The sequence below is a fragment of the Drosophila arizonae genome, chromosome 5 (assembly GCF_054131065.1).
Source record: "Drosophila arizonae isolate 15081-1271.41 chromosome 5, UAZ_ARI_1.0, whole genome shotgun sequence".
Classification (NCBI taxonomy): Eukaryota; Metazoa; Arthropoda; class Insecta; order Diptera; family Drosophilidae; genus Drosophila; species Drosophila arizonae.
In genome coordinates, this window is record NC_142925.1 from 1017643 (window position 1) to 1031427 (window position 13785).

The 13785-nt window shown below is 38.4% G+C and overlaps 2 protein-coding genes across 3 annotated transcripts in view; both read right to left on the minus strand.

Annotated features, from left to right (window-relative positions):
* Positions 1-323: 323 nt before the first annotated feature.
* Positions 324-1725, minus strand: LOC108615784 (deoxyribonuclease TATDN1). The gene is made up of 4 exons (XM_018010556.2): positions 1593-1725; positions 1361-1540; positions 696-1302; positions 324-637 (listed from the first exon to the last, which is right to left on the minus strand). The coding sequence occupies exons 1-4, from the start codon at positions 1633-1635 to the stop codon at positions 532-534; spliced, it is 936 nt and encodes a 311-aa protein (XP_017866045.1). The 5' UTR covers positions 1636-1725; the 3' UTR covers positions 324-531.
* A 1161-nt stretch (positions 1726-2886) lies between these two features.
* The window catches only part of LOC108615785 (GTP-binding protein Di-Ras2), a 52399-nt gene continuing 41500 nt past the window's right edge, over positions 2887-13785 (minus strand). Inside the window, exons 5-8 of one of the 2 annotated variants that reach the window (XM_089470686.1) lie at positions 13359-13552; positions 5790-5901; positions 5343-5429; positions 2887-3951 (exon numbers count right to left, since the gene is read on the minus strand). In XM_089470686.1, coding sequence (XP_089326812.1) covers positions 5354-5429; positions 5790-5901; positions 13359-13552 — 382 coding nt within the window. In that variant the 3' untranslated portion in view covers positions 2887-3951; positions 5343-5353. Of the gene's footprint in view, positions 5430-5789; positions 5902-13358; positions 13553-13785 lie in introns of both variants that reach the window. The other variant, XM_018010558.2, reaches the window with a different exon arrangement.

Below are 13785 nucleotides of genomic sequence, written 5' to 3' on the forward strand. Positions count from 1 at the left end.
ACTTCACTAGTCTTTAAAATTGGGGCAACATACATATATCTATATATATATACTATATACTATATATTTTTTGGCAAAACATCTCTACTCAATGGACAAATATAAAAGAAGTTAATTAAATAACAATTATTTACAAAAGACGAAAGAATCTAAATGTTAATCTATATGTGTTTCTGTGTCAGCTAAAAAGAACAGATAATTACAAAAAGTTCATATATATACAATTTGACACGGATCGAGTTGTAATGCGTATTTTTGAATTCATTTGCATTTAGGACATGAGCAACAATAATATAATACAATAAATGTAAAAGCATTAAATGTAAACAATTTAGAAATGGATTTATTTTTGGATATGACAGAAATATAGAAAACAAATCGACCAGTACATCCCCATCGTAGAAATAACTATACCAAGCTCAACATAAGTGGCAAAGTTCTATATGTATAAGTGTCTTCTCTATTAGTCAGATATAACTTTTTGCTATCATCGACCAGACTACAATTGCTATTTGACTTTAACAATATTATTTATTTGGATCTTTTGAAAAACAAATCTAGTGTATTTTGATAGTAGATATCTGCGAGCTGCTCCTTGGGCTGCTGTTTGATGCTTGCTATGACCTCCAGAACTTGACTAAAATACAGAAAGATAGCTAAGGTTAACATAACTTTGATCCACTAAGCACACTCACCTAATCTGACATGGCTCGCTGCGACCATCAATCAAGGCATCTTTAGTCCATTTCTCCTTCTTCTTGACTGTAGGAAATTTGGTGGTCAAATGCTGATGGCCCGCATGGGTGGGTCGTATGCCACACCAGGGGCAATCTGTTTCCAGCATAATCCGCTCATTAGGCAGCTGCTGCACTACCTCCAGATTCTCCTTGGTCTTCAAAGAGCAGCCATTCAGCCCAATATACAGGCCACCAAAGTCTAACAGACTCTTCGCCTCCTCTAATGTGCCTGTAAAGCTGTGCACGACTCCGCCGCCACAGGCTTCGAGCTTGTCACGATTACGCTCGAGAATCTTCATGAAATCCTCGTGAGCATTTCTCATATGCAAAAAGAGTGGCAATTGGAATTCCTCTGCCAAAGTGAGCTGTTTTTCAAAGTACTCCAACTGTGTTTCCTTTTCACAGAAGTGCAGTCGGTCATAGTCCAAGCCACATTCACCCACAGCAATTACCTTCTCCGAGTTCGCCTTGATTCGCGAACGTAAATCGTTATAGTATTTCGCCGGATCGGATAGGAATTCGCCGCAGCGAGTGGGATGGGCACCGACGGTTGTGTACAGACGTTCTGCAGGTAAACAAGGCTATAATTTAGTTTTACACATTCTCTCTTTTAGTTAACTAACCGTCCTTGGCAGCTAGCTCCAGTGATTCATCCACATCTTTAATGCAGCCAGAAGTTATAATTATCTTTTGTAGTCCATTTTGCCACGCGCGTTCTAATACAATATCTAAGTCCGCTGGATGTTTAGTAGAGCCGCCATAGCACCCTTGATACATGGAATCTGTTAGATTAGCACCAATATCTGCAAGCAACTCATTAGCTATTTAAATATATTACAAATCCCTTGTATTTACCAATATATTTTAAGGCCATCCTCAAATATGTATTTATACGCATTTAAATGTACTAAAAAATGCCATATGCCGGTCAGCCAAAATCAGCTGCTTGCATTTAGTAGTTCAACAAACTGGCAACAGGGAGCGCTCAAAAGCGCTCATTGGTTGTTTCCGCTGCGTGCATAGCAAAGTAATGCAGCTAACGACCGCTAGATGTCGTTCCTGCTAGTTATGGGGTTACATAGCAGTCAGCTTCTTCTTTGAGTCGTATTTGTATACGTAGCATTGTAGTGTATGTAGCAAACTGTGGATAGATGGCTTGTTGGTGGGTATTTGACTAGTTTGACTAATACCCCAAAATACTGCTAGATGGCTAAAGTGCTGCTCCTGACGGTTATTATTTAAAATTTAGTTCTTAAAAGCGCCGCTCTGAACGTTATCAATATGTTTTGGCAAGTAAGAGTGCCCTACTTTCTAAGAATTTCAACCAATTTTACCATTAAACCTGCTAAACTGCAAAATCAATGCCACAGAAAATTGCATTTGAAATTGTGCATAATTTCGACTAATTGGGTCGCAGGCAAAGCTGTTTTTTGTAAGGCAGCACAGCACACAAACAAATCAGGTCTATATTATAAGTGTATATGCATACATGGAGATACAGCGTGCGTGCCTGGCGTCACATCTGCCAATTTCGCATGCCATGTGCCCATGCTCGTGTATGGCAAATAAATCACAGCTTTTGGCACTCGCGCTTAGCTACCCATTTTTGGTATTCAAAGTTCAATTGATTTTAATGCAGTGGCATTTACAATTTACAATTTACATTTACATTTACAGTGCGTTCCCCATTTAACTGTAAATGCAATTTATTATTTGAATAAAATTCCATTAGCTGCTTTTAATGGATATTGCGGTCGGCAATAGGACGAAGCGTTGGCAGCGTGGAGACTAATTTAATTGATTTAGAGTCGGCAATTGATGCGAGGGCAAATTTCCAACTAAACATAATGCAAAGGTAATTTATAATGTGATGCAGCCAGACGTTATTAATATATCATATTGCGGGTCGAAGCCTACAATGCCAGCCCTGCTGTGGCCGCTTGCTTTTAATGACAACTAATGCACATCAATAAATTTAATTGAAATTCAAACATAATTAGTCGAATATGTGATAATTGGCCATAACTGCAGTTGATAGCCAGCTTGACTTGCCTCCAAAAGCGAAGGTCTTGGATAACTCTTCAACTGTACATGTGTGTAAGTAGAGTATATTGGCTTTTCGCATTGACTGCAAAAGTCATCGGAGAATTTAAAAGACATTTCAGTTCTGTAGTTAAATGGACACATTTAGTAAGTTCTTTTATTTGGTTTCTGTTGATATTTGAAAAATTAATTACATTTCATATGTAGAGAAGATATTTATGAATAAATCGTTTTTGATGTTATTGAGTTTTCTTCTTCTAGTTTTTGATTTTATTTTTTTGATTTTTGTTTTTCATTATGAACAATTTGAATTACGTACACAAATATATATGTATATACATACCTATGTATACTTTGAAACGTATTTTTTAACTTTTGATTTCAGTTTATGTTTTCTTTAACAAAATCTATGGCTTGATTTATATTCTGATATATAAACTTTTTCAACCGACAAAGAAACAGTTACTATATATATCTATATATATAGTCGTATAACTCTCAAATGCTGCTCGCCTTTAGTTGTGTTCCCCGTTTGCCTGATATATCGCTTAGATTAGATTAGTTAGTTAATCGCCTCCTCCGACTTTAACTACATTTAGTAACAATTTGTGTAAACAATTTGCTTATCATCTAGACATGCCTTAAGCCTAAAAATATAATTTAACTTGGACGTCAAACCAATCCATACATACATACCTATACACATATATATAGAGATTCCTATACATACGTATATATTGTATATATGTTTTTGTTTTTAATAATTCATCACAATTCACTTTGCATCTGCCTCTGGTTGATTTTTCACTTGTGCAACTTTTTAACAAAGAAAATTTTCATTTTTTATTAAATTTCAAACAAAATATTTTAGATTAATTAATAATTTTGACTTAGTTAACAGCTAATGCTTTATTAATTAATACATATAAAATTCTCCCCTCTGCTTGATTGGCTCTTAATTTATTCATCTTTATTATTATTTTTTTTATTTATTTATTTAATTTTTTTTGGCAATTATCGTGCACCCTGTATTATCCTTGACTAGAATTTTATTTATGTTTTATTTCTGTATGCTCGTTCACAGTTTGTCCTCTGCTCTGATTTGACTTGCTCAATATGGGACTTAAGATCCATCCATTCCTTCCATAGTTTCAGAGCCCTATATTATATTCTGGTATTGGAAAATATTGATGTATCAATCGAACTTAGCTGTGAAAGAGTATTTCGCAGTCGGCTACGCCCGATAGCAATGTGTTTACTGTTTATACATTTTTTATATATTTTATTTTAATTTTATTTAAGTTTTGTTTTTCGTTCTTAACATAAATCTCTCGAGTTAAATCGCATTACACAATGCGCTGCATATTTATATATACGACTCACTCACTCACACCCACAAACACACTCACTTACACTCTCTCACATACACACACAAAGCTCGAAACGTTAATTAGCAGCGCGTTTTGCATAGTAGAGGGAAAAATACTTGGGGAAATCGTGCAAACAGTTTTCCTTTTGCTTTCAAAAACAAGGTCAGATTTTTGCTTTTTGAGCATTAAACAAATCCTACGAGATTTGGAATATATACTATATATATTTGTATGTATTTAAACTACACAGATTTGTAGCCAAAAACAATTAGTTTAAGCATTTGAATACATTGTATTTGAATTGTTGCTAAACACCACCTACTTAAGCTAACTTAAGACTAGAACAATTTCAAATATATATGTGTCATATATATACTCTATGTATCATTCTCTTCTATATCAAAGGAACTCTCTATAATTGTCGCATAACCTTTACAAAATACCAAACGATTTTTCTAGCTAAATTGTTGATAAATCATAAAAATAAACTTCTGTCTACGCTTTCTTCTATTAGAATAGGAAAATATAACTAATGTTGGTTAGGCTCACCTATAATAAGTTGAAGAGCAAACGAAGGTTTTAAATACCCTTTACTCTTGTCTACTCATTTCTAGAAGATAATGGGGAGTCTTGATAAAGCTCGTTCTTGTCAGTTGTTGGTATGATGGACTCTGTATACGCTTTCTAGCTTCAGTTATAGTAAAACCCTCTCCAGTCTGGTTCTAGTAATTCTCTATACCCTCTTCTGTGGCGAGCTATATACACTTTATCATGGTCCTATGCCATATTTTGGTAACCAACTTCTGCATATCCATTTCCTCTGACATTTTGAGCTGTCAATTGTTACTACTCTCCCTCTCTCTCTCCCTCTCTCTCTCTCACTCTCTCTCTCTCTCTGTCAATAAGTTGGATGTAAAAAATGATTTGAAATAAAAGTGGTCCCCTTTAAATAATGAGCATAGAAAATATTGATAAGATCTCAAATGGAATTCATAAAACTTGAAGAGATCTACTTCTTGGGCAGCCTTACTAAAAGTATAGTATAGTATAGACTACGAGATACTCTTACCAATTGCAACTTGAGCAACTTTTTGGTTTTCTCTTTAAAGTATTTGCAGTTAATCAAGAACTGGATAACGTACACATAGATTCAAATTTAACATTTGTTATCATAATTATTATGAATATTTACTTTGTATTCATTTACTGCAAATTACAGTCGTCGGATGCGTTGTTGATTTGCTGTTTGGTCTTGCGTGAAGCACGGCGTATGAGCGATCTAATACAAATATATAGAATAATTAGAAAGAAAATAGTGTTACTAAAAATTGGCAAAAATAATCATTAAACTCGATACTTTTAGTTTAGTAATGGATATCTAAGGTATCTATGGAAATAGATTTAATAAAATGATTTATTTTAGACATAATTGGGAATCATTGCAGTTGCCAATTGCATACACCTGGAGAAAATATGTGCTACTAAATGCAAGTTTCACATGCCATAGCTTTTTCCGATATACTTAGAAATGGAGTAAGATCTAAATCTAACTCTAAGCCAGTTAGAGTTCGAGTTTCTCTAGTTGTTCTTCAAGCTATTCTCTAGTTACTAAACTTTTTCTCTCAGTGTTTTTACGCACCTGGAACGTGGCTTTAGCTTGGCCTCCGCACTGGTGCTGGCCACATCGACGGCATCCACAAGGCTCGACTTCTTATCTCCGCTGACCGAGGGGCTGTTCATGCGGTTCTTGTCTGTAAAGGAGACAATATATATGGATGTAAATAAATATATATATACATATATGGATGGGCTGTATATCTGTGTATCAATTATAAATAAGCATGCGTCTGCCACACGGGCGTTGCACGTGCAACCGAATAAATGGGAAAATCCAATATTCAGTTGGCTCTCGACATTTTTGTGGCCCTCTGCCCAATTGTGGAGCAGCAGCGGCTGCGAGCTGCGAGTTGCTGTGGCAATTGCAAGTTGCAACAATGCCAAGCCCCACGCATTGACCTCATTCGCCTGGCCAACTTCGCCCACCTTTCGCGCGGCTTTGTGCCGCTCTGTTGCATGCAACATAATTAACTTATGAGCAACGCCATCAAAGCACTGCCGCAGCTGAAATCATGGAAATTGATAATTGTCTGCAACTGAAGCTCGATATGTGCTCGGCCTCGACGTCGCGACGTTGCCTGCTCAAAGCATAACTCAAATCAGCTGCAATCACGTGATACCAAAGCCAGAGCCAAAGCTAATGAATGAGAGAGCACTCCGACTCAAATACCCTATGCTAATGATTCAGTTGAAGAGGAGTCTGTGGAGAACTTGTACACTCTACTTGGTTTAGATGTTCGATTTAACTAAGTTTAAGAAGTGGGCGTCTCTTAGGAGTGCCTTAGCAATGATAATGATTTTTAAGAACACATTTGGTATGGCAGCTATATGATATAGGGGTTGATTTCAAGGGATTTGCTTCTCCATATAAATTGCCTATAAAAAACAGATGTTTCTATGAAAAGTTTTGTAGCTCATCATGTATATATAATTAATTAAATATGTGTATATATACATATATTACAATTTCTAGCTAGTCCAAGTTGTCTGCGTGCTTCTCTAGTGCGTATATACCCCTTATTATTCGGAGCACTTAAAGAGGAACCTTTTCAAGCTTGCAGCTCGCACAGGAATTCTTGGAAAAATGTAAGTCCCAAGGGGGCTCACATCAATGATTTGATTAGCCGTTGCGCATATTGATTAACTGATTTTGATGGATTTAAAGCGTTGCTGAAATCTGAAGCTTAATGATGATTTATGTGCTAGAAAAACTGCTGGAAAATTTCAAATTGCAAATTGCAAATGTGAAATTAAACAGTTTAAAGAAGATGAAGGAGAAAAAGAAGGAGAAGAAGAAGAGGTTTTTGGCCCCAGTGAAAATCTTTGAAGAGACTAAATTTAGTTAATGCGTCTCAAAGGGTGCTAGAGCCAGACCCCAAGGGAATCCTTCAAAATAAAATATGCATGAGTATGCCCCAGTGTGTCCGCATTTGCGTGTGTGTGTGTGTGTGAGTGACTGTATGTGTGTGTGCGTAGTGTCAAATGCAAACAAAATGGCGGCTGTCGCCATTGTTGTCGGCGACACAAAAAAGCGCGAAAATCGAGCCGCCTGCTGTGCACCAAATACTCTCCATATACATGTATGTATGAGTGTGCGTGAGTGTGTGTGTGTGGGTATTTGTTTGCTGTCCTTTTGGCTTATTACACTGTGGCCATACCACAAATGCACATCTGTAAGCCCCATTCGCGCAATTTGCCACGGCATGGAGCATCGCGAATTGTCAGGCACTCGCAGCCATTCGCATCTGCATAGATGGAATATGCGCGCATATTTTGGGCAGCAGTATCAAGTTCCACATTTCAGTGCCGCTCTACAAATATGCGATATACATACATATATAATTCTGATTCGCTGACTCTATAGCATTCCGCTTGCGTGGCTGCCTCTATTTTGGGCATGAGACAAACAGAAAGGCAAATAACATTTTTATTTGCACCGGCGGGAGGGAAGGGTTGCTCGATTGGCGCGTTGCATAAAGCTGATTGACTGACTGATTGACTGATGTGTGTAACAGTTCGAGCTGGCAGGATTTCCCGCTTTAGCTCTAACTAAACTATGTTGATGAGTGTCTAACGAGTGTACAAATAAAACAGACTTTATATATGGATTGATTGATTGATTGATGGGTAATAGTTAAAGTTAATACGATATCTTTTTTACTCCAACTAACTGGTAAATTGTTGATCGAAATGTTAGTTAAGCACAGAAGCTAGGCAATAGCCATCAGTATATAAAATCTATTGAATGATTGATCATACATTCAAGGCCAGGAATGTGTGATTATGTGATACCATAACAATGATTGATTGATGGACTGATCATTTGAGTGACTGAATAATAATCTTATTTTGTTGTAATTAGAATGAAAACCTGCTTAAGCTATAATTGATTACATTTGTAAATGATTGATTGACTGACTAACCAAGGAACTGATTGAGGACTGAGTGAGTGATTGGTGATCAATGTGCAAACGCTACAAATGATAATTTAGCTGGAAAATTACTTCGCAATGACAAAATATAATATGTAGGAAGAATTTTCTGAACTTATATTATATTACATATTATATATTTTGCTGTAGCTGGAAGCTGACTTAGAAATTTCATTGAAAATTCCGTTCACAATTTATGAAAATGCCAGCCATTCTAAGTATGGTAAGTAGTTCTCCCTCTTTTCATTTCCTCTTATATAGGAAAGGGTATTCCAGCTGCGTCTACTTCATATTTACAACAAGTAGTGTGTTCTCATTTTGTTGTTGTTGTTAAATTAGGTTTGGCCTAGGCGAGTAATAAATGCGAGCTTCAACTGGCAACACTGGCATGTGGCGTGTGGCATGTGGCATGTGGCATGTGGCATACGGCATGCGGCAAGTGGCATGCTGCGTTCTAAAGGCGCATTTGTAAAAGTTTCAATTGAGTTACGGTTACAGTCGGCTGCTTGCAAATAAAACTGCTTGCGGTTCGCTTCGCTGCGCTCCGCACCACCACCAGCACCACCACAGCAACCGCCAAGCCACATTACATTTGCCTCCTATGCCTATGGCTGTATGCCTGTGTGTGTTTGTGTGCGTGTTTGTGGCGGCAGCTTTTGGGGGCGTGGCAGACGTGGGTGCGCCTTTTCCTTGGGCTAGACAAATCAGGTGCAGCTCAGCCAGACGCTCGGCCTACGCGCGCTCGCCCATTTTTTATGCCCCATCACCTCACACCCACACACACACACACTACATACACATAGGCACGTGCTTAGGCTATTGAGCTGTCGCACACACACACACACCCATACTCTCTCTCTCTATCTCTCTCTCTCTCTCTCTCTCTCTCTCTCTCTCTCTCTCTCTCTCTCTTACGCACACCTTCAAGCTAAATACGAACGATTTACGTTTTTGTTTTGCTTTTTGCATATGCCACATTGTGTGCGTGGTTTTTTTTAAGGCAATTACATGTTATACCACAGGCAGTCGGTGTGAAACGGGCATATTAGTTACTCGGATTATCTATGCCTACAGTCCCTATAGTTACTTTGAGCTTAGATTATCGCTGTGCATGCCACAGCCTAGGGCACTCGTAGATATACCCTACGCGACCGAGGTGAAACGGGTATATGCTTCTGCAATTTGTAAAGGTAATTATATGTTATGCGCTGTTCACAGTTGAGGTAAAGCGGGAATATTGGTTAGTGCAGTACTTATAGAGACATTGCATTTCGATTATTTATGCCGAGGCCCTAATCTAGTAAATTTTTAAAGGTTATTATATATTGTGCCTCACACAGTGAATGTGGGATGGGTATATTGATTTTGCGATCTCTTTGGGAAAGTCGAGCTTTGCCCAAGTTTATGCAATGTTCTATATTAGTGTTCGTAGTCTGGGTGAAACGGGCATATTGGTTTTGTCTATACACACTTATGTTTATGTACTCAGCTATAGCTACTGAGTGGAGTATTAGTAGTAGTACATATTATAATCTACATTATAATAGTTCTGTTCGTGCTTCAATGTGAAGGAGATCAACGGAGGTTTCTTTATGAAGCTGTTGTGCTATCGATAATAATCGATATTTGATTTTTGATAGTTCTTTTTATATACAAATAGTATGTACTTTTATTATCCAAAAATCAGTAGTAATATGTATGTACAGCGTATGCAGCTGTTGTGCATACCCGTTCTCAGGCTTTCCGATGTGTTGCTCTAAATTTCTTTTGCGTCGCTGTCTTGGCCTCAATTCGCGTGATTAACTGCTCAGACTAGGACTAGATTTGCTTTACCTTTAGATTTTCGAACGAGGAGTGGGAGAGTGCGAGTGAGACAGAGATAGAGCGAGAGGGAGGGTGAGAGTCAGAGTGAGAGTCAGGCCAAAATATGTTTAGTGCCATCGATGGAAACGTTTCTTTTGTGAATTGAGCTGTCGCTAGTGTTTGTCGCTATTTGACATTTGACCTTCACTATTCACATACACACACACACACACCCACTCATACATTGTTTGTTGTGCTGTCAACGACAGTTCTCCTTGTCTGCTTGGACAATACAAAATAATTTACAAATTTTGTGGCTCCCATTTAATATGCAAGCGAGTGAATCTGTGTGTGTGTGTGTGTGCAAGGCAAATACAATTTGTGTAACAGCTCACATACACACACACGCGTTTACAAATAGACACACATGTGTAGGTACACAAATTAAAGCTCTAAATTGCATTTAATTTCGGAACTCATTTGTGGCTGGGAGCCAACTTTGCACTTGATTCAAATGACTTTTGCGGGTCGTTGGGGCTAAATAACTAAAAATTTTATCAAATGCCGCCAGCAGACAATTAAATTAATGTCGAACAGTAGCTGAAAGGGACAGTTGTTGTTGTTGTTGTTGTTGGTGACGGTGGGCGTGGCTGTGCCAACACGGAAATTATATTCATTATTTCGAGAGCAGGCAACAGCGCGTGGCGAACATTAATTAACTGTTTATTTATATTGGTAACAAGCAGCGCAGAGCAGCGAGAAGAAGCAAAGAGAGAGAGAGAGAGAGCCAAAAATATGGAAAACTTTTTGACAAGGATAAAGAGAAAAGAGAGGTAGAGAGAGAGGGGGGAGAGAGAGAGGGAGCTAGAGTGATAGCTGAGATAGCGAGGCAGTTTTCATTTTTTTGTTGCATGTGCTAATGTGTCTGGTCAATGGAAATGAAATACTTTGGCGTCTAATTAGCAGGTAAAGGTATTTGCATAATTAATACAAGCTCAGGCTCAACTTTTGAGCTTTTTTCTTTTTTTTTTTTTTTTTAAATGAGTTGATTAATTGGCTCAAAAAGTTTCAGACATCAATGGGAGCTGGGCTCTTAAAAGTAATAAAATAATATATAAAGGATATATGTAGGATATACAGTATGTATATATATATACATATATTATTTAACCTAGCACACTAACAGCGAAGGCTTACAGAATTTCTAAATTTGTTCACTTTTCATTACGAATTATTATAAATGTATAGGGTATATTAGTTTCGCAAAATTGTATATAACAGACAGAAGGAGGAGTGGTAGAGCCCATTGAGTATATATCTATTATTAATTGAGACGAGCCATGTTTGAGCCATGTTTGAGCCATGTTTGTATCAGTCTGTCCATACGATCGTTCAACTGTCCATCTGTCCTTAAATAAAAAACCTAAAGAATGAAAATTTTAAATGTGTATTCCTGAATGCCCCACGCAGTTTATCGATTTTCGATAACAATACCCGTTTTCTGATTAACGAAAATCGAGAGTTTGCCTTGCAGGGTATCTACTAGTCGGGCACTCCCAACGAAAACGTTCATATTTGTTATTATTTGCCGTAGACCTCAGTTTCTTCAGTCTATTGCCTGTCCGCACGATACATATAAATAATTGACTAACAAGGGGTTTGTCCTGCTGCTAGGACTCGTTGTCCTGTCATCCTTTTCCATTCATTTTTTGTGTTCGCTGCGCAGTTGTATTTCACGTTCGTCTTTTTATGTGCTTTGGCAAATTTTAACAATTAATTTGGGTCAAACACAGACGCAGGCGAAGCAATGTTAATTACACTCAATTAGCCAAATTGTCGACAATTTGTCAATGCGGCGTCTACACTGCGCGAAAACTCGAGACCCTGGCTAATTAGCAGCTGATTTCGGAGGCCACCAAGTCAGTTGTCGCAGGTGTTGTGTTGGGCAATCGTAAGAGCAGGAGTGTCTAACGGGTGATACAGTGGGCTCACTAAGTTGAGCTACGGACACTTTCTGTGTATGCGTGAAGACGGTTGAGCCTCAGCTACATTATTTGCAATTTACGTTTGATTCTTGAAGTTTTAAGTGGCCAATTTGCTGTCTCTCTTACAGCCTTTGAGTCTCCTCTGCAGTTTGCTGCCTTTTGAGTACCTTAGCCATATTTGCTCTATATATTCTCAACCCTCAGAACTAAATTCGTACCTCTCGCACTTCAAGTCTTCAGCTTATGCTCTGAACTTTTCATTACATTTAAACACGATTATCCTTTTTATACCCTGAACCCATTAAAAATGGATAAACATTCTAGCAAACTTTTTTGTTATTCGATATTTTGCTCGTATAGTGGAAAAAAGCAAATAAGTTTCCAATTATTGGGCAACTATAATACGTAATTTAAATTTGAGCTCCCCGAGCTATGCTTGAAACACTCGAAATTGATGCTAATCCATATTATGGGAATACAATATCTATATGGATAGTACATATATGCAATTACATATATATAACCCATAATAAACTCTATTTGTAAAAATCAGCTGAGCTAAGATTATTATGCAGAGTGCAGGTTCGATATGTAAATTATAATTATATAGATTAAAGCCCAAATATTCATATATTTATACATACATATGCGTATATATATTTATACGTGAACATGCCATATACCGCCGCTGTTATTATTAATGAGCTTATGCCTTAAATCGTTTTAAGTGCATGCTCGTTCATGATTCAAAAAGAGCCGATTCGGCTACCTGTATACAGGCTAAGCTATTGCAGTTAGACTCACTCTTTGGTATCCCTTACCTAGAAAGCCACGCCCACAAATAGGGAAACACGTCTGTTGTATTAGAAGCGCATTCATAGAGACCTGACCTTTGGGCGAGTATTAGGCAGTCGATAACTTTTTATTTTGCTGGGCATTTTTTATCAGCTGGTATTATTTTCAATTATTGGCCAAGGTAATCGGCAGATCGTATTTTAATTTCGCTTGCGGGCAATCGCTTTAAGGCTTTAATTGTAGCCCAGCTCAACGAAAGGCAGGGAGCGGGAATGTTTTGGCCAGAGCTGCAGCGAGTTGGCCATCGAAATGGCAAATTGATATTTGCTGCTGCTGGCCGACAAAGGCAAGGCATTCTGTCAACTTGAAATTATTTCCGCTTGGCAGTTACCGGCTGACAAAAGTTGCAGCAGTTTCCACGTTTCCCCCTCCCCCCGTCCATTTTCGGCTGCAGCAAAACAATTTCCACAATTTTGTTTCGTGTTTTCTGTGAAATTCATAAATTCTTTTCGCTCTCTCTCTCTCTCTCTCTCTCTCACTGCTCTTTTTTTGTTTTTGTTTTTTTGTTCTACTCACTGCGACTGGACGAGGCGCTGACGTAGGCCGAGGAGCGCCGCTTGAAGCCGCTTGGCGCTGCCTCGCAGCTGGAGCCGCCCGGGCCGCCGCTGCTGCCGCTGCTGGCTGGCAGGAAGCGGGAGAGGGAGAGCAGCGTCTTGAACAGCTCCGTCACGTTGGTGTCCTCCTTCGCCGAGCACTCGAGCACCTTAGCCCTGCAACAAAAAATGGAAACGAACTTTTAAACTTCTCTGACCAAAGTTTCGGGCGGCCTGCATAGATTTCTTAAACGTCACGTATACGCAGCGTATACGTAATGTGGGTGCATCAGCACGATGTGGTGACCACATTTACATGACTGGGCTAAAAAGTATCTCAATGTTCGCTCCGAGTTGAGCTTAAGCTACAAGGGAAATGTTATTCGACAGATGAATACCCTGTAATGAGA

Excerpts from the sequence above, each read along its gene's own strand:
- LOC108615784 (XM_018010556.2), bottom strand. The coding sequence starts at position 1,635 with ATGCGTATAAATACATATTTGAGGATGGCCTTAAAATATATTG. Across the intron at positions 1,541-1,592 it reads GATGGCCTTAAAATATATTG|ATATTGGTGCTAATCTAACA; the intron begins GTAAATACAAGG and ends AGTTGCTTGCAG. Across the intron at positions 1,303-1,360 it reads GGAGCTAGCTGCCAAGGACG|AACGTCTGTACACAACCGTC; the intron begins GTTAGTTAACTA and ends GTTTACCTGCAG.